The sequence below is a fragment of the Pyrus communis genome, chromosome 7, assembly GCF_041283825.1.
Source record: "Pyrus communis isolate YQ-2024b chromosome 7, ASM4128382v1, whole genome shotgun sequence".
NCBI classification, from domain to species: Eukaryota; Viridiplantae; Streptophyta; class Magnoliopsida; order Rosales; family Rosaceae; genus Pyrus; species Pyrus communis.
Genome location: NC_142571.1, coordinates 26,165,994 through 26,183,960, shown reverse-complemented (window position 1 = coordinate 26,183,960; position 17,967 = coordinate 26,165,994). Strand labels below are relative to the sequence as shown.

Below are 17,967 nucleotides of genomic sequence, written 5' to 3'. Positions count from 1 at the left end.
TAGTGCATGATCATATCACGTTATTATTATTTCACTCAAATTACAGTATTCACTTCTTATGTTTTAATCTATTATAAAAGTAGTAGGACATATTAATTACGTTAATGATCGTTTATTCTTATTATAACACGTAAAATAATACACAAAAATAACTTGTTTGCAGTATCAATAAAAATTCTCCCTCCCTATTTTCTCTCTCTTTGTCCGAGGAAACAGCAAAACTAATCCAAGTGGACCTCATCACCACTTAAACAACTAATCACCTGTCTCTCTCTCTCTTCCTTCCTCACTCTCTCCCTCTCCTTTTCTCTCACCCCCCCCCCCCTCTCCCCTCTCCCTCTCCCTCTCCCTTTCTCTCAACCCTCCCCCCCCTCCCCCCCTCCCCTCCCCTCTCTGCCCATCATATATATAATCATCTGTAAACTTTGAACCCAGCCCTAAATTAACCTTGTCAACAAATACATAGAGAGAAATACATCACCAAAGGCAAATGTCTTCACCAATCCAGTTTCAAAGACCAATCAACCCTCCTAATTATCACCACCCCACAAACACAATCCACCACAAACAATTCCAATCCCAGGCAGTCACAGCCGCAGTCGACCTCACGCTCTACCACTCCCACGTGATGGCTCCCAACCAGTGCTGCTCTGCCGTAGTGCAATCCATCGAGGCACCTGTCCAGACCGTCTGGTCCGTCGTGCGGCGCTTCGACAACCCGCAGGCCTACAAGCACTTCCTCAAGAGCTGCCACGTCATAGACGGAAAGGGTGACGTAGGCACGGTCCGGGAGGTTCACGTGGTGTCGGGGCTTCCCGCGGGGTCCAGCACGGAGCGCCTGGAGATTCTGGACGACGAGCGGCACGTCATCAGCTTCAGCGTGGTGGGCGGGGACCATCGGCTGACGAACTACCGGTCCGTCACCACACTGCACGACTCACCGAACGGAGTGGGGACCGTCGTCGTCGAGTCGTACGTGGTTGACGTGCCGCCCGGGAACACGAAGGAGGAGACGTGCGTGTTTGTGGACACGATCGTGCGTTGCAACTTGCAGTCGTTGGCTCAGATCGCTGAGAGTATGGCCAATAAGCCAAACACCAAGAAACCCTCATGAAATTATTCACATTTTCTTCGTCGGTGATTTGTTTTTTTTTTTTTTTTTTTTTTTTTTTTTTGAGGCTCGATCTCTGCAGCTGGTTTAAATGGTCAAAGGGTTGTTTTATGATATCTTGTATATTAGTCCATGTTATAAATTGCTTCTTTAATTTCCTTATTTATCATGTAATCTCAGATTGCTCAATCGATCTATACATATAACAATATAATGTTCTGAAATATCATCTTATTATTTCATAAATTATGTCTAATTTGGTGGTGTGTTCGTCCTTCTAATTTTCTTGTTTCCTTTTTGTCGTGTTTTTTTAATTTCTTTTATTAAGAAATGATTTGTTTATGTAAAGTTAAGTATATTAACAACACTGTATTCGAAACACCCGTCACCCAATTTATTTGTATTAAAAGACTATATATCTATCTATTAACAAGATTAATTAGAACTTTTCTGCGACTTTGTCCCTCAATTGTTAAATTCTTCAATGTTTATTTCTTAATATTTCTACGTATTATATACGGAGTCTTAAAAATGTATGTATAGGTTAAATTTGAAACTTGATCACTAACCCTAGTTCAGATAATAAGGTTCTCTCCTTCAACGTCCGATTAAATTAATGGAAACAACTGGCTGATTGATACCAGATAATAATATAGTATGCATATAGCTGAGTTGTATGTATGATATATGATCTCTCTCTTTCGAATCCCTTAGAACATATTTTTTCAATAATAATATATGATCTCCCTCATATCGTTGGTGTTTTTTTTTGGTTGAAAAAAAAAGTATGCTCTATCTCTAATTCTGTATACAGCTAATGAGAATCAGCTGTGATTCTTTCCGTACATTAGCATACTGATTGATTTCTGTACATTATTATCAACTATGTACTTGAAACATTAATTAAATAGCGAAGCTTATTTAAATTAAAGTTGGCTAGGAAATGGAGTAACTTTTTTCTCATATATATCGGCAATACCAATGAGATAACTGCTGTAAAGTGTGAAGATTCGCAACAACATTGCACCAGCACCAATGTGCAGAGACAAATAGTACTGCAATTACAAGCAGAACAAGCTCAAGTTAATTACGAATTACATTGTATCATCTGTAAGAATCTTGATGCATGACCAAGTGTTTGCAATCTTTTGCTCCTTATCTTCCTTGCGTCCCTCACGTCTGATTACGCTGTCATCTTCTTACCCAATTTGTAACCCAGAAAGTAAGTATGTAGGAGCTTCCAAGAGGAGGATCCAAGGCTCGAAGCACCAGTTACTGCATTGATATTATGTTAAGTGGTCTATATTATGAAATATTTCATCATTTCTTTTTAAAAAAAAAAATCACGTAACATGAGCATTCTGCACCTGATAAGAATTACAACTAAATAAGTAATTGATGACCAAACAAGATTTACATGCATTAATCTGATCAAAGATGGAGAAAAAGGTTAGAAACTGAACTCAGAGGGTTGTAACAAATCAAGCTAACTTCTACAACTTGATACAAAATCCTTAATTTTTTTCACTCTTTCCTTTAATTTCTTTCTTTACTTGTTGTATTTGTATACTTTTTTTTTTTTCTTCAAATTGTTGTGTTTATAATTTAATGCTCGTTTATAATTTAATATTGAATGAGAAAAATAATGCAGAGGGGCACTCAAGAACTAAAAGCGGATTTTGCAATTATTTAAGAAAATCAATATAAGATTTTTAAAAGAGAAAAAAGGTGAGGAAGCATGTGCCCTCTGATCCTATGCTCCGGCCGTCCCTGATCAAGGGTACATACGATCCGATTATGATAAATATATTTTCAGTATGTACATCATTTGTTCTAACTTTAGTTGATATATATTGTTTATCTTTGCAGTTTTCTTTGAAAGTTAAAACGGACTACTAATTCATCTCAAACTTGACGTGTAATATTTTAACATGTTCAATTTTGTATTTTTACATGGAAGCGCACACACGGAGTTCTTGAATATCGTATCATGTTGTGTTAAATAAATTGGTAATTGTCGATACTGAGGAATCAATATTAGGTGCATTGGACTGCAACTTGACTTTAAAACGATCAAGTCGGTTTGGGAAACAAATGCAAGTTGCAAGCTTTGCCTCCCTTTAACTATATAAATTCTATCCTCGATTGTACTATATATATGTTGTGTGTTGGAACAGATATATAGTCTCTATTAGCTGCCTGCAAGTTGATTAGCAAGTTGGCAAGAAGAATGATATCAAGGCCACCCATTACCTCATCACCTGCGTATGTGTGTGTGTCCCATGACTGATTTGACTATACCAACCAAAACTCTAATTATTTGATTTTTCTTCAACCACCGTCTCGAATTTAAGGTGCAAAGGCCATCATATATAGCAAGTTTAATTTCCATGATCAACTCCTAAAATAGTAAATAAGATCGACTCCAAAGTTTAGAGTTCTCTTCACGTCCGAATTGTCCTTTTCGATAAAAATAAACAGCTTACAATGGACCACAAACTTAATGGTTTTCTTGCTAGTAGGGTGTCTCAATTGCACTATAGAAGATGAGCACACACTCGGTGTGTGCGTGAACAATTTTTTTTTATTTTTTATTTTTTATTAAGAAGTGCGATTAGTTTTTAAAATTTAAAAAAAGAGTATGAAACAATGATGATGAGACAATTTATCTTAATAAGGGCATATTTGTTTGTCAGAGGAAAAATAAGTATATGATTGTTATTTTCTCAAAAAATGAGGGTAAAATAGGAAAAATAGGGATATGATTATCATTTTGTCAAAATGTACAAAATTAAAGCCTCTTCAACTGCCCATCTCCTCCCACGTTCTCCTCAAGCGCAACCGCTTAAGTTCATTCAAACTATCCAAAAAACATCATAATTTCACTTAATTGTATGAAAAATGATGGTGGGACAATTTCTCTTAATAAGTGCATATTTTTTATCTTATCTAAATATTGTGTATTAAAAATGAGGGTAAAATAGGGAAAACAGGAATATGATTGTCATTTTGTCAGAAGATACAAAATTACTACTTTGCCCTCCTTATGTAAATATTGTGTATTAAAAGTGAGGGCAAAATAGAAAAAAAGGGCAAAAAGTTCAAAAGATACAAAATTACTATTTTGCCCTCCTTATGTTAATATTGTGTATCAAAAGTGAAGGCAAAATAGGAAAAAAAGTGGCAAAAAGTTGACAAGGAATAATAGTATAGATTTTAGTCAAGGCAAGAAAATGTGTTTGTATGTCCACGCTGAAATTTATCTACGGTTTATAGAAGTTATCTGAGAAATATATAACATAGTGATGATCTGAAGTTACAAGATTGAATGGCTTTCTATTTGTTGTTCCTCAATTTTTGGAGATTTTGCCACTAATTATGCAAGAAAATTATCAATATCAAAGCAAGTGATGATTAGTTGTCCCTTACTTTCGTGGTATTTGCCACTAAGCAAGTTAACCTTCGGGCCCCAAAGTACTCTTTAATCTTTATTTTGATGAGTACTGCTTTTGGTGATTATAGCGAACGATTCATATTATGTCAGCAACTTTATATATGTAATGCTTCACAAATATATTTTATCAGAAATTGTTTAAATTAAAAAAATATCAGAGATCAATCAAATTGCAAATATCAAATTGATTAAAATCAACAGTAATTGACGGCATATTAATCAAATTTTAATAATTTAGCGATCAAATATTCTTAACATTATGAAGAAGAAAATCATTTTAATAAAAAAATATCATTGTGATCAGTTTCCCTATATTTTTGTTGGAAGTACAGTTTAATATCATCCACATGAACACGAGACTTTTGACTAAGTCAGGATAATAAAGTTTGGCAAATAGAAGATCATTCTAAGAATGAGATCCTCTTCGGATTTCAGATCCAGAGTATAGGGATCCGAATATTCGGATTGTTGAAGAGTGAGAGAGATTGAACCCTTGATTTGTGTGAGGTAGCACAATGATATAGGTTAATGGGAGTTGTAGAATTAATATTAAGTGGTTTAGATCTCTCAATCCACGGCTCCAAACATAGAGATTATGAGAGGATCTGGATTCCATTCCAAGTATCTTGAAGGCCAGGTAAGCACCAATGCACACAGTCGGCAAGCTAATAGGGTTTGCCAATTGTTCTGGGGTCAGTGGACTCCACTGCTTCTTTGATTTATTAAAAAGAAAACTAATGAAAAATGATTTGAAAACTTTGAGTTTTAACAAAAATGACAAAATAAAGGGTAAAATGAATAGTACAAGGATTGACACCTTAGTGTAAAAATGTGTTTTTTCGTTAAGATGAACATTACCAGAAGTTTTTCATTAAAGTTCCCTTTATTAAACACATCTCCTATTATCTGCATTATATCATTGGTAGAGTCTGAACCCTTGTAGTTAGGATCTTCAATCAAACTAGTCTCTGCTCGTGGCAAATATGTTTCTGCCATTTAATTTATATCTAAGTTTCTGTCAAACTGTTCAGGCTCCATTCGAACCGAGGAATTTGAAAAAAATTATTTGGATTTAACAACGAGATTAAATTTGCATTGAAAGTTAGAAAACTTCGGATTTGCCTGCATTTGAAATAACTATATGCAAAGAATCATTTGAAATCTAGTTCTTTTCGTTCTTTTCCTATTGTTAGTCTTGGCCTGTATTATCGTGAATCTTTAGAGACAACCAATTTAACATTACAACGTATAAAAAATTTTAGATTTGACTATTTAATACAACGGATTAGTTGTATTCCTCTTCACTGGTAAGTAAGATGTCTTAGATTCAATTCTCATCAAATGTGAAATTGAACCATATTATTGCTGGTCTATTGTGAGATTTAGTCAACTCCCCTACCCGTCTTAATATAGATAATATCGTTTGTTTAAAAAAAAAAAAAAAAATCTCTAGATTTGGAATCCTACCAACCAACAGGCCCTTAATTAAATTTTCTGGTATCGATAGGAATTGGAATTAGTTGAGACACAACATCATGACTGTAATAGTTTATGTATCTTGGCAACAACTTTAACAGGAGGCAGATTCTGTGCCCTCCCATTTTTCGTGCTCTTCTGTTTATGTGGTTACGATTAAATCATGTTAACATTTAATATTACTATTTATTTTTATCTTATTATCTTTATTAAAAAAATATAAAATATTAACGTGACTTAATCGTAACCTCACAAAATAGAAAGGCACGAGAAGTGAGAGGACAGAAAATCTGTCTCCACTTTAACAATCACTTCTTCCTTTCTAATTCATATCTCAAATCAATGCACAGTACCGGATCATGTTTATAGAAAAAGCTGAAATTTGTGCATCTATTGTTGTCTCTAACTTCTTGTTTTTTATATCGGGATATTGTTATGTAAAATTATTATTTGACAGAAAGTGAGTAGTTTTATGAAGGTTGATCAAAAATTTATGCAAATAACGTTTTACCAAGAGTTTGTAGAAAGAAAAAAGAATTATGTGAAAATTATTTTTCTATAATGCTTTTAGGCAAAAGAATTTCCCATACGTTAGTAAATGAATCTGACGATGAAAAGTTGATAAGTATAGCAGCAATCAATTATTTAAAGTGGCTGTCTTGTACAATAAGGAAAATGGTGCTCTCCTTCCCATGATGATGGGTTGCGTGTTTTCAAATTTGATGATGGGTTGCGTGTTTTCAAATTTGTTAATTGAGACCCAATTGTCACACGTCGGAAAAATATAAAATCTTAAAGAAGTTTAAGATTTTGGACATGATGAAATTAAGATTCCACCATAAAATCAATTGGCAATAAGAAGAGTAGTCTAAGATCATATAAGTACATAGCAAACCTTGTTCCTCATCAACATGCCCCCGCATGTGTGACGGATTTTCAAGCCTACACTTGGACAACAAGTGGGTGGCGTAGAGCACGTGTGGCTGTTTGGCTTCACATGAGGACAACCTACTATGATATCATGATGAAATTGAGGTTTTACAATAAAACCAATTGACAATATGAAGAGTAGTCCAAGACCATATAAGCACATAGCAAACTTTGTCCTTCATCGATGCGGAACAACTCTCAACAGGACACCTTTTTTTTTACAAGCCGATTTTTAGGAGCAAGTTCTATCCATGAGCTCTTAACCAAATTAACGAGAAACTTTATGCTTTTGCGAGTTAATCCCATAGGTGGGCAAACCCTGTGTCTTTCTAGGTAACTCCGGTGTTCTGCTCTGATGTTGTGGCCGCAAAAGCCAGAATGGCACCTTCACTTCTTTGTAATGTTGCGGTCCCCTGAGAACCAGAGGCCAAGTTTGACTAACATGAACGATAGAACGATGCATATATGGTCATCCTTAAAAACAACATATTTTTAGAAGTTGTTCAGTGACTGATATGTGACGATGAGTGAAAATTACAATGTCGTTTGCCTTCGAAGACATCTGTGAAACCGGACCAACACCAAAATGGCTTTGAAAACATTGCAATAATTCTGTACTTTCTTTTAATCAATCACTATACTCAAGTGTTCTCCTTCACAAAACCCAAATTTAATAACAAAATTTCATTTTTCACATTTCAAAGCAGGATTCAATCTATCTTCTTCTATGGGCCCTTCCTTTTGCCCACATCTTCTTCTTCTTCTCTCTTTCTTTTGCCTTCCATCTCACATTTTTCATGGATAATTACACTATGCAATTGCCACCACCATGCAATGACCATCCAGAAAGGCTGGAAGGACGAACTCACCACTTCGGACCACGATCAAGGATAGAAAAGTTTGGCGAACAGAAGCTCATTCCAGGTATCTTGAAGGCCAGGCAAACACCAATGCACGCAATCAGCATAGCTAACAGGGTTGGCTAATTGCTCGGGAGTCAGAGGGTTCCACTGCTTCTTGTAGATTGATGTGTGCGCATCCTTGCGATAGTTTGAAAGTTGCGTGATGTTGAGGAAAGAAATGGGCACCTTCGTTTTACTGAATACTTCTCCAATTACCTCCATTATGTTTTTCCGGGAATCTGAACCCCAGTAGTTCGGATCTTCAATCAAAGTAGTCTGGTTGTAGCAGTTGCCTCCTGGTTCACCTCCCCATTCTATACTCCTGCCAAATATCAAATGTTAGGCCACCTAAATCTTGTGAAAACTTCAAGCACAAGTTACGCGTCTACAAAGCTTCAAATTTTCAATTTGTCTGTTTTTTTCCGAATTGGGGTCATCACAATTATGCATGCTATATACATGATTTGAATAAATAGGGTTGAGAGAACTGTACTCACTTTCCATGAGAAGGAGACATGCTAGTGAAAAAGACCCTCGTCTTCTTGGGGTCCATGTTCCTCCGCACCCATCTTAACATAGTTTTCATCGCCATACGATAAGCCTCTGTCGTTGGCACATTCACAATATCTTTCACCTCATCATTGAAGGAACCTAGTCTGAAAATTAAAACTTCAGCATTTAGACACTTTGTTAAGCAATATAGGAAGAAAGACTTAAGCAATGTATTATTTGATGGGGGCAGGAATGTACAATATTTTAAATTCCAAGCCGGTCATCCACCACAGATAAGTATTGAACACCAATACATCAACGCTCTTCCAATGTTTGCCGTGCTTATTGATGGACCCTTTCCTTACAAGCCTATCAGATATCCTATGGACGACAGCATTATCCGCGTTTGATTCAAGAAGAAACGGCGCCCAATAGAACTCGATTGTGGCATTGTATGTCTACACATTATGGAACAAAGAATAGTATACGACTCTGCACAATTGGCAATGTACATTTGAGAAGTATGAAGAAAAAGTGAAAACCACAATGAAATGTCACCTTGGCCGTGAAAACAGTTCGCGAGTCTGAGTCAAAGCTCTCCATGGATTTGGCATCATCCGGGATGAGTTTGTGGAGAAGACAAATCATGGAAACATACTGACCCCGGTTCAGAGAGTCTCCAACGAACATCATCCGCTTCCCTCGTAGCGTCTCGAGCATCAAAGTGGCATTGAAGCTGTATAATTTGTGAGAAGAATGTTATACATGTTTCACTATTGGTAAGTTACAAAAAAATCCAACATAAAGGACATATGATTTTCATAAGATTACAAGATTAAAGTTAATACCAATGACACAGTGACCAGAAAAAAAATTATTAAAAAATTAATTAAAAAGAAAAAAGAAAAATCAATGACAAATATGCAGAAAAACATATATTATTAGGAAGTAACTCTATTTTTTTTAATTTCAAAAATGCTTAGAGGAGATTGGCTACTCTCACCACCAGTGCCATGCAATACCCACATCCTCAAGCCGGAAGAACTTATGCTCAAAACCTAACCGCCAGCTGCTATTGGTATGGATTTATGTAGGAATATACAGATTGCACACCAAGTTATTTTAACTTAGCTGTTTCGACAATCTTTGATACAGTTCAAACTATAATTTTAGGGACAATTATTATATAGAGCCTGTTCGAGATTGCTTCTTTAGAAAGTATTTAAGCTCATAAAAGCTTATGCTAAAAGCGTTTATATAAACACGTTGAAATGTTGTTAAAACAAGTATTGTAGTTGTTTCTCCTGAAAACGCTTATAACGACCTAGAAGCACTTTTAAGTTGTTCTACCAAACATACTTATAAATGATTTTGGTTGTTATTAATAGGCCAATCAAACGAAGGCCTTGGTATTAACCTCAAATGTCGAGAAAATTCGAGTAATGAGTTAAGATTAAGACATGCTTAGAGTTCGATTCCCTCCAATGCAACAATGTAAAAATCAATTATTAAGAAACCATCTATGTCCAGGCCGTTCCCAAGAGCCCATAATATCGTGCTCCTAAAGCCCGTACAAAATTTGGGCCCAACCCATCCACGTTGTTGTGTGCGACGGTGGGCCCTGTACATTAGTTGTCTCCCACGAGGACAGATGGAAGAAAGGTACGGAATTTCGATATGCCGGGCACGTAACGGCGGGCTGGCCGGGAACCAACCCAGCCGGTTTAACTACAAAAATCAGTTCATCAGACAAGGACAAAGCGACAAAACCGTTTTGTTTTGTCAGTGCCGAGATTCGTAAGTAGGGATCGAGAACTAGGAGAGTTAGGTTCCTGTCGTACGATTAAAACGAGGAATTGACGCGTTTTATTAAAGACTGAGCTACTGACCTGGGAAGATCGCAGCCGTGGGGCTGCCACCGCCATTTCTGGTAGTCCTTGTCCGGCCGCCCGTGTTCTTGGCAGGTCAACTGTGGCTGGATGTACGGGCACTCCGATTCCTCGTAAAGCGGCCGAGTTGACTCGTCGAAGACCCACCTCCCGCTGAACAAGTCACACCCTTCGTCGGTCTTGCCGACGGTGAACGGCAGCTTCTCTCTCTTCTTCCCTAGCCCCAAAAACAAAAGACCCAATTTAGTAAATTGCAAAGCTTCAATTGGTTAACTCGGTGGAATGGGGTGGGTTGACTCACCTGTTTTGATGACGATTGGGTCGGAGCTGGAGGTGAGTTGGAGCTGCTGGCCGAAAATGCAGGTGAGATCCTCGCCGTAGAGGACGCAGACGAAGAGGATGAAGACGAGGAGGGTGAAGAGGTAGGGAGAGAGTCGAGCCTTGCGGAAGACGGCGGCGGCGGCGGAGGAGGAGGAGAGCGGCGGCGGCTTCATTAGTCTCATGTGAAATCGTATAATTGTATTTGAAGGTGTGATCTAATTTGGTTGAGATGGAGGTCCATAGAGATTCATCGTGTGAGAAGAATAAATATATAAGAATTTGGTCGTTTGAGAGTGGTTATATAATTTGAAACATTATAAATGTCACGGTCAATGTGCTGGAAATACGATTCAAATACAAAAAGTTTATTCTAGTATTTAACTAATTATATATCAGCAATTACAGCACACTGAAAAATCTCTTCATATTTTTTTTTTTTGGTATTACGTTTCTATTAAATTTAAAGGCAATAATGATATCCAAACATAGGAAAATTTCTGTGCTTTGGGAAATCATTAAATCAAGTACCATTTCTGGTCCCAAAGGAAAAACATAATCTCCCTTGGCTTCCAAGGTAAGTAATTCTCTCTTCTTTCCAATCATGAGAGAGAGAGAGAGAGAGAGGGAGGAAATATTGGTTTTAGGTAGAGAAGTGGTTGGCCCTCACCTGCTTTGCTTTCTTTATTCTCACTCAATAATACAACAAATAATAAAATGGTGTGACCAACTACTAAACTTACTAAATTAATTAAGCAATTATTTTGTTTCTCTTACAAGTTTCCATCATCACATTCAAGTGCATAATCTTTTCTTACAAGAAAGTTTGATTGTCTCTTTGCCAATAAAGCTCACAAAGTAAATGCTAATAAACACTATTGTACTTAACTGTTCTGTTGTGAATATCGAATTTTAAGAATAGAAAAAACGAACAAAACTCGAAAACTTAAAATAAATAATTAAGATAAATAACACCAAGAATTAAGGTGGTTCGACTATATGTGCTAATGTCCACAGAGCATTAACAACAATCTTTCACTATATCAATAATGAGTACAACGAATAATCTTGTCAAGTCTTTAGAATTAAGAACTTGACGAAAAAACCTAAAATATCAAGAACAAGAAATACACTCTTTTTTGCTTTTCTTTTTCTCTCGCACACACTTTGCCCTTACAATAGTCTCACTCTAACTCCTCGAGTAGTATACAACTTATTGTGTTGCTCCACTTCCAAACTAGTGCAATAACCCTTACATAGACATAATAAAGGTTGTATTTAATACGGATTACTAATCCTAATTCGAACCTAGTTATGCATCCTTCTCCAATTGGAAAAACCACCCTGATTGGGATAACAACTCCAATTGGGTAAACAATTTAATCCTCTAAGACTATAATTCCTAATAGACTTAGGACAACTCATCGTGGGCTGGGTAACCCAACACGTCAACCCCCGGACCCCCTTCCTTTCCTCGCCAAACCATGAAGAGGAAAAAGAACAAAGAGTTCACAATACATAAACTCCAGTAATCTTGGCCAAGAAAATACAATTCATCCCTCCTAAAACACAGAAGTTCAAAACGCATAAAATCTCATTGCAAAAGTTAACGAGATAAATTCGTACCTGAGACTGAAGAGACACGGAACACATTGCAAACGAAAAATCGAAATGAGGCAGACAATTGAAGCTGGTTGTACTTCATGTATCAAAGAGTTGTGGAAAAGAATCGTCACCCTTGGTATTATACCTTTCAGACATCTTCTTCCATACAACTAGCAGTTGCTGTGTCTTCTGGCGCCTTTCAAAGAACCTCGACAATGTGTTAGCCAGACACATCAGAATCAGTACACAAATAAAGTCACATAAGGTAAGCCTTCAATGCTTTCAATTCATGAGGATTTCTGTGATCGGATAACACTCCAAAGAGCCTTTCTCCCACCACATCACCAAATTACTAACATAATTCTACCATACAAATGTATCTGTCCAGTGACGGCATCTTTTCAAACATCTGAATCAGAACCGTCAATTTAGACTGTATATAAGCAAGATATTCACATTTCAATAAATCAGATATTAAAATATACTTGCATGCTACCGTATATTTCAACAGGCAAGATAATGCACGATACTCAACATCCAATGTGTTCACTTTTCATTTTATCCAGAGAAATATTAAAATCCATGTGGAAACATTCATCCAAAATTTCCTGAACAGCAGCTGAGCAATGTACGAAGAAAATAACAAGTAAACGAGGACTTGGTAAGGAGGATTTCTTTACATTACAACTAAAATATGACTCGTGACTGAAAAAAAAGAAGAACATGGAAAGCATAGGTGAGATGGAGAAGGCACCCTTTTTATGATGGTGCATGCCGAGCTTAAGTGCTAGCTTTCACTAGGCTGTTGCTGCATACTGACCTATTTTCTCTTGTTTTCCAAACGTTGATGGCAGAGTACAGATGATACAAAATGAAGTCACCAGCTTAACCTAAAACAAATATCTCTATGCTCAAAAGTCGACAGGAGAATAGGTGCTTCGATGACCATGAGAAGATCCCCTAAATTTGTGCAGTAAGGATGCAAACAGACTCTGGAAAGAGAATAGGTAGTAGTTATTAACAATATATTGAGAGCTAAGAAAAAGAAAAAGGCAATTAAATTGAAACTTGTTTATATCTGTGCCACATCACTAGAAGTATAGGGGAAAGACACAAATCATTAAACCTAAGCAGAATACCTGGGTACTTTGAGGTAAGCTGGTCCAAAAGTCCAAGTTTGGCATAATCTGAAAAAAGGAGAAGCACCAAATCATAGTTAAATTACCAGAATTTAAACACCAAGGGAGCACACTAGAACCTTGACCAGATTCTAAAGTACCAGTTACAAGTAAGATTTTTTCTGCTATTGGAATGTGATCTAACTGATGTTATACGTTCTAAATAGTATGCTGCAACAAAAAGTGAGAAAATGGAATAGATTTTGACTCCAACGTGACATATGGAATTATAGTAATATGGTAAAAGGAACATGTGGCTTTGTTCCCTATTCCATGACTGTCACAAGTTTGAATTCCCTTGCCCAAAGGTCACGTGTTTTGGTTCTCTCCCCTTCAATATTTCCTTCCATAGACCATCCACTGTATGATACACACACACACACACACATATATATCTGTGTGTATGTGTATCACCCAGTTTCCTATGCGTAATTCATGACCACCATTTTACCTGACTCATTGACATATATTAGTTCTTCCTCTATCGATCGATTTTTAAGAAAACTTGAATTCCATTTCAAAATGATACACATCAAATAGATGGACCTATTCTTAAAACAATTTCAAGACATATGAATGGACAAAACTCAAGCATTACTAATTAATTTGTGTGCAAGAAGCTGATCTAATTGAGGAACATACGTGTATTCCACGAACTCCAAGTTTTATATACCGATAAGCTGCCCCAACCAGCAGATAAGCTCCAAAAAGGCATAAGATTCTGAAAGTCAGATCAATTATCAATCACTTACGATGACTCAGAAAAACTTCCGCAGTAGACACAGAAAATCGCATTGGAAATAAATTTGACTCTCACATGATTCCTAAGGTACCAAACCAGCCCCACGCTTTTCCATGCACGTGTTCAATCTTGGCACAGCCAGATGGATGCGTTAATACTGTAGCCTGTCAGACAGAGAAGATATTATGAACCTCATACTTTATACATTGTTCATACACTCACTGCAAATCCGCTTTCAATGTCACAAAATGAACTGTCAACCGAGAGCCAGTGCTATGCATTTCAAAGCTTCATACATCCCTATTTTGAAATCTATGATTTCATACATTCGCAACAGCAAACACTAGCTAGTTTACTGGTTTTTCTCAATAGTCAATACCACCACCCTTTCCACCACCTGAACCATATGCACAAAAAACAAAGCCTAAAAGATAAAGTGCCACCAGCTGGGAAAGGAAAAAGGTTTCGATGGATCTTCAGTCAACAAAGAAGCGCACTAGTGATAAGCAGGAAAATGAAACAGGTTGAGCACATATTCAGTTCCAAACAAGTTTACCATTCAAATCATATTAGTTTAATTAATAAATTTGGCTGGAGATCAGGGCGAGGGAAGATTCAAGCTAAAGGAACTTATTAAATCAGGTAAGAAGCTTTGTATACAAAAGCTGAAGACAGAGGGCCAGAGGTCTATACTCTATAGTATACGCTGTACAGTTCATAGAATATGGACAAAATATCGCTACTCCCATGGGCAACTTTATCAAAGTAAAATCCCATCTTGTATAAGATTAAGCGATAAGCAAGAAGAAATGAAGATATTCTTAAACTGAAAGAACTCACATAGTCGCATTTCCCAGTTTTCTCTAGTAAATGTGGCCCCTGTAAAATAGAAATACAAGAAACTGGATCATCAACCAAGCATGTCAGAATTCCAGGATCATTTCAAATTATGCAGATGATTTTGTAAAAGGTCTTGCCTGAACTCTATTTGGATCACAAATTACAGACACAGAGAGGGAACAGTTGAACTTCAGGCCACTACTTGACATCTTAACAATGACACCAGTGTTGGGATTCTTCCTGTCTGCCATAACAAGGAAGTCATAAATCTTCGGAAAATTTATTCTCAAACCAAATCAATTGTGAAGGTCAGAAAGCATGAATGTCCATACATATTTGTGCAATGCCATATTCAGGCTACATTAATGGAAACCTGAAAGTATCATTCAATTTTATATCTGGGGGAGATTCCAAGAAAAATAGAAAAGAAATCTCACCAATTATGTTCATGTCCATGCTTGAGGCACGCCCAATGGTAGCGCACACATCGTAACCTGCAGTTACCGCTTGGTTCATTTTAGAAGAATAAATACAATCTTCCAAGATAGAACAATTTTCAATCCAAATTAGATGAGAAAGGCCTCAGTCTCCTGCTTTGTTCGAAACTAAAAAGAGGGCACCACAGGTTCCCAATTTCTAATGGACCAAAGCACAATATAACATAAAATCAAGAGGAATTTTGTTTGAAGCCACAGAGCATAGGATGTCATTAAACAGTTTAGCTGTCACAATTTTTTTTCACACTATTTATGAATAGCTATTGTTTAACACAATATAATTTGCAAGAGTGACATCTGATCATGACCCTTAAAGCTTTATTTGCTCCAGAACATGTCCAAATTAAACATCTACTTCTGCAGAGCTAGGCAATAGAAGGAAATATCTGAAAGAAATTAATTTGATTATTCCCAAACACGATTGAGTCACTGACTACCACTATCATACATAAGCAATAGAATGTGAATTCCTTTTTCCGACTTTTCCAACTGGAAATAGATACAGTAAAGTACACGGAGGGCTACGTCATTAATCATATGAAACATTAAAGCATCTGTACCTCCTATGTTGTTTGACACAAGCGCACTAGAACCCATATCACAGCATGATGCCCCCACACAATCCTGCAATGTTCGATAAGGTAGTCAAATAAATAAGATATTCTATAGAAATTAGGGTAGGAACTAGGAAGTATATTTCACTATCTTTATCTTTGTTTTATCCAATTTATAACAAAAAGCTACCTCTGCCCATTACACCCTGAGTCAAGAGCCTGGAATTATACGTGAACAGTAATACTCGGGTCAATTGTTAAAAAGAATTATCCATGATTGATCCAAAATAAAAGTTATGCAAGCATCAGGTTCATGAAAAGTAAAAGAAAGCAAATGAAAATTAGGACCTTTGAAAGCTGTAGCAATATTCTATTAAATTCCGTAGATTTTAAATTTAGAAAAACTCTCAAGTTGTTTAGCTAGCAGTGTAAGTGCCAGCTTTAGCAGTCAATTTCCAAATTCCCATCTCTCTCTAGCCCTCTCTTTTGTCTTTAGTGGCAGAGATAGAGAAAAAGAAAGCAAACCATCCGCAGCAGCTCCCTCACGGATCAAAATGTAGGGAGGAACTAAGTACCAAGTGAATAAGTGCGGGTATTACAAAATTGCACCAGTCTCAGTTCCTTCTATATCATTATCAACAAAAAGAAAATAACAGTAACAGAGATGAAAATTTTACCCAGCAATCAACACATCTAGGTGGGTCGTGATTGAAAATCATTCCATCGCAAAGCTGCTCCAGACAGTCAAAGAAACAAACTCAATAGTGAACCTAGTGGCATTAATAAGGCTTATGCTTGTAAAAGTTAGCATAATATCGGTTCAAGGAAAAAACAAACACTGCATGGTGGTATATCACGATCGTAGTTGTACAAAATATCAGTAAAAAAACAAAGGTGTGACCTGATGGAGCGAACCTGAAACCAGAGCACAGTCTCATTTGCTGCCACCTTGTAGAACCTGTAGTAATGAAGTTTAACATCAAGGAAAAATGAATTTTGCTTGACCAAATTGATAATTGAAAAAATGCATCACAAATGCCCCTGTAAATAATAGAATGCTTTCAATGTATATCAGCTAGAATACAACTGATGTCCACAGGACCATAGCTCAAGAGCACGAAGAACCTCCGCAACCCCTTGAACCATAATGTACCATACAACTATTACAGTTTAAGATACATCCCAATTTCAAACTAGAGAAACCAGAATGGCTCAACCGAATCTCTTTCGAACAAATGCGCATTAAGCCGGCTTAATGAAAAATTGAAAACCAGTTTCGAAAATGCTTAATAGGACAGAAGCACGTTAATTTGCACAACTTCAAGAACTTCATGTATTTAACATAGAAATCATAAAGTTCATAGCAAAACCACAGCAATCAAACAGTAAGACGACATGCATATCAAAACCCACAAGAAAAATACACCGAGATGAGGTAAATGTTCCACCAATTGCATCAAATTTCAGCTTTAAAATATTCAATAAATTCATTGAAATTAAGAAGAAATAACTTGAAATTACAAGGTACAATTAACAATTCATGAATAATACGAAAAACCCATATCAAGTAGCAGAGAAATGGCGAGAGAAATGGGGACAGAGAGAGAGAGAGAGAGAGAGTACCCATCTTCGCTTTGGACGCCGTGAGGGAAGAAAGGGATGGGAGAGTCCAAAGTGTAGTTATAGAGCTTGTCATCGTCGACGACACTGAAATGGCAGCTAGCGGAGACCGAGTTAAATCGGTCCACAATCGTTAAGATGACCGTAACCGATATCAGAAAACCGAGTCGGACTTCCATTGCTGGCCACCGAGCTCACAGAAACTCGCTTACAATCTCATCAATGGCGCTGAGATTCTTGGTGCTCTGAAGCATGAAAACATCAGTCTTCACTTACGACAAAAACCGACATTCCTCGTGGTATTACCTTCAACCAAACGACATGGTTCGCACTGGCCGGTTTGGATATGTATCACATTT

General features: G+C 36.9%; 3 protein-coding genes across 5 annotated transcripts; 1 reads left to right on the top strand and 2 right to left on the bottom strand.

The window, feature by feature from the left end:
- Positions 1-371: 371 nt before the first annotated feature.
- LOC148695965 (abscisic acid receptor PYL4-like) lies at positions 372-1,357 on the top strand. The gene has a single exon (XM_088696720.1). It carries the CDS (start codon positions 491-493, stop codon positions 1,112-1,114), a length of 624 nt encoding a protein of 207 aa, XP_088552846.1. The 5' UTR covers positions 372-490; the 3' UTR covers positions 1,115-1,357.
- A 6,201-nt stretch (positions 1,358-7,558) lies between these two features.
- Positions 7,559-12,838, bottom strand: LOC137734835 (protein trichome birefringence-like 33). 2 transcript variants are annotated; one of them, XM_088696719.1, is made up of 7 exons: positions 12,323-12,838; positions 10,556-10,790; positions 10,255-10,471; positions 8,924-9,101; positions 8,624-8,823; positions 8,371-8,529; positions 7,559-8,195 (listed from the first exon to the last, which is right to left on the bottom strand). In XM_088696719.1, the coding sequence occupies exons 2-7, from the start codon at positions 10,755-10,757 to the stop codon at positions 7,856-7,858; spliced, it is 1,296 nt and encodes a 431-aa protein (XP_088552845.1). In that variant the 5' UTR covers positions 10,758-10,790; positions 12,323-12,838; the 3' UTR covers positions 7,559-7,855. The 2 variants fall into 2 exon arrangements, with proteins under 2 accessions (XP_088552845.1, XP_068330232.2); XM_068474131.2 differs by having other exon boundaries at positions 12,199-12,675.
- On the bottom strand, positions 12,708-17,941 carry LOC137734836 (uncharacterized). Of its 2 annotated transcripts, XR_015964142.1 has the most exons (12): positions 17,612-17,938; positions 16,904-16,946; positions 16,666-16,719; positions 15,995-16,058; positions 15,375-15,431; positions 15,075-15,181; positions 14,938-14,976; positions 14,173-14,261; positions 13,998-14,076; positions 13,317-13,364; positions 12,932-13,169; positions 12,708-12,796 (listed from the first exon to the last, which is right to left on the bottom strand). XR_015964142.1 is itself a non-coding variant. In XM_068474132.2 (11 exons), exons 1-11 carry the CDS (start codon positions 17,785-17,787, stop codon positions 13,089-13,091), a joined length of 837 nt encoding a protein of 278 aa, XP_068330233.2. In that variant the 5' UTR covers positions 17,788-17,941; the 3' UTR covers positions 12,708-13,088. The 2 variants fall into 2 exon arrangements, 1 of the variants encoding a protein (XP_068330233.2); XM_068474132.2 differs by having other exon boundaries at positions 12,708-13,169; positions 17,612-17,941.
- Positions 17,942-17,967: the final 26 nt, after the last annotated feature.

What these genes read in the sequence shown, in the direction of transcription:
- LOC148695965 (XM_088696720.1), top strand. Translation starts at nt 491, where the DNA reads ATGTCTTCACCAATCCAGTTTCAAAGACCAATCAACCCTCCTAATTAT.
- LOC137734836 (XM_068474132.2), bottom strand. Translation starts at nt 17,787, where the DNA reads ATGGAAGTCCGACTCGGTTTTCTGATATCGGTTACGGTCATCTTAACG. An exon ending in TTTGGTACCTTAGGAATCAT is followed by an intron (nt 14,077 to 14,172) that starts GTGAGAGTCAAA and finishes TCTGACTTTCAG; the next exon opens with AATCTTATGCCTTTTTGGAG. An exon ending in GCTTACCTCAAAGTACCCAG is followed by an intron (nt 13,170 to 13,316) that starts GTATTCTGCTTA and finishes TTCTCTTTCCAG; the next exon opens with AGTCTGTTTGCATCCTTACT.
- LOC137734835 (XM_068474131.2), bottom strand. Translation starts at nt 12,225, where the DNA reads ATGTGTTCCGTGTCTCTTCAGTCTCAG. An exon ending in CCGTGTCTCTTCAGTCTCAG is followed by an intron (nt 10,791 to 12,198) that starts GTACGAATTTAT and finishes CAACCAAATTAG; the next exon opens with ATCACACCTTCAAATACAAT. An exon ending in GAACTGTTTTCACGGCCAAG is followed by an intron (nt 8,824 to 8,923) that starts GTGACATTTCAT and finishes CATAATGTGTAG; the next exon opens with ACATACAATGCCACAATCGA.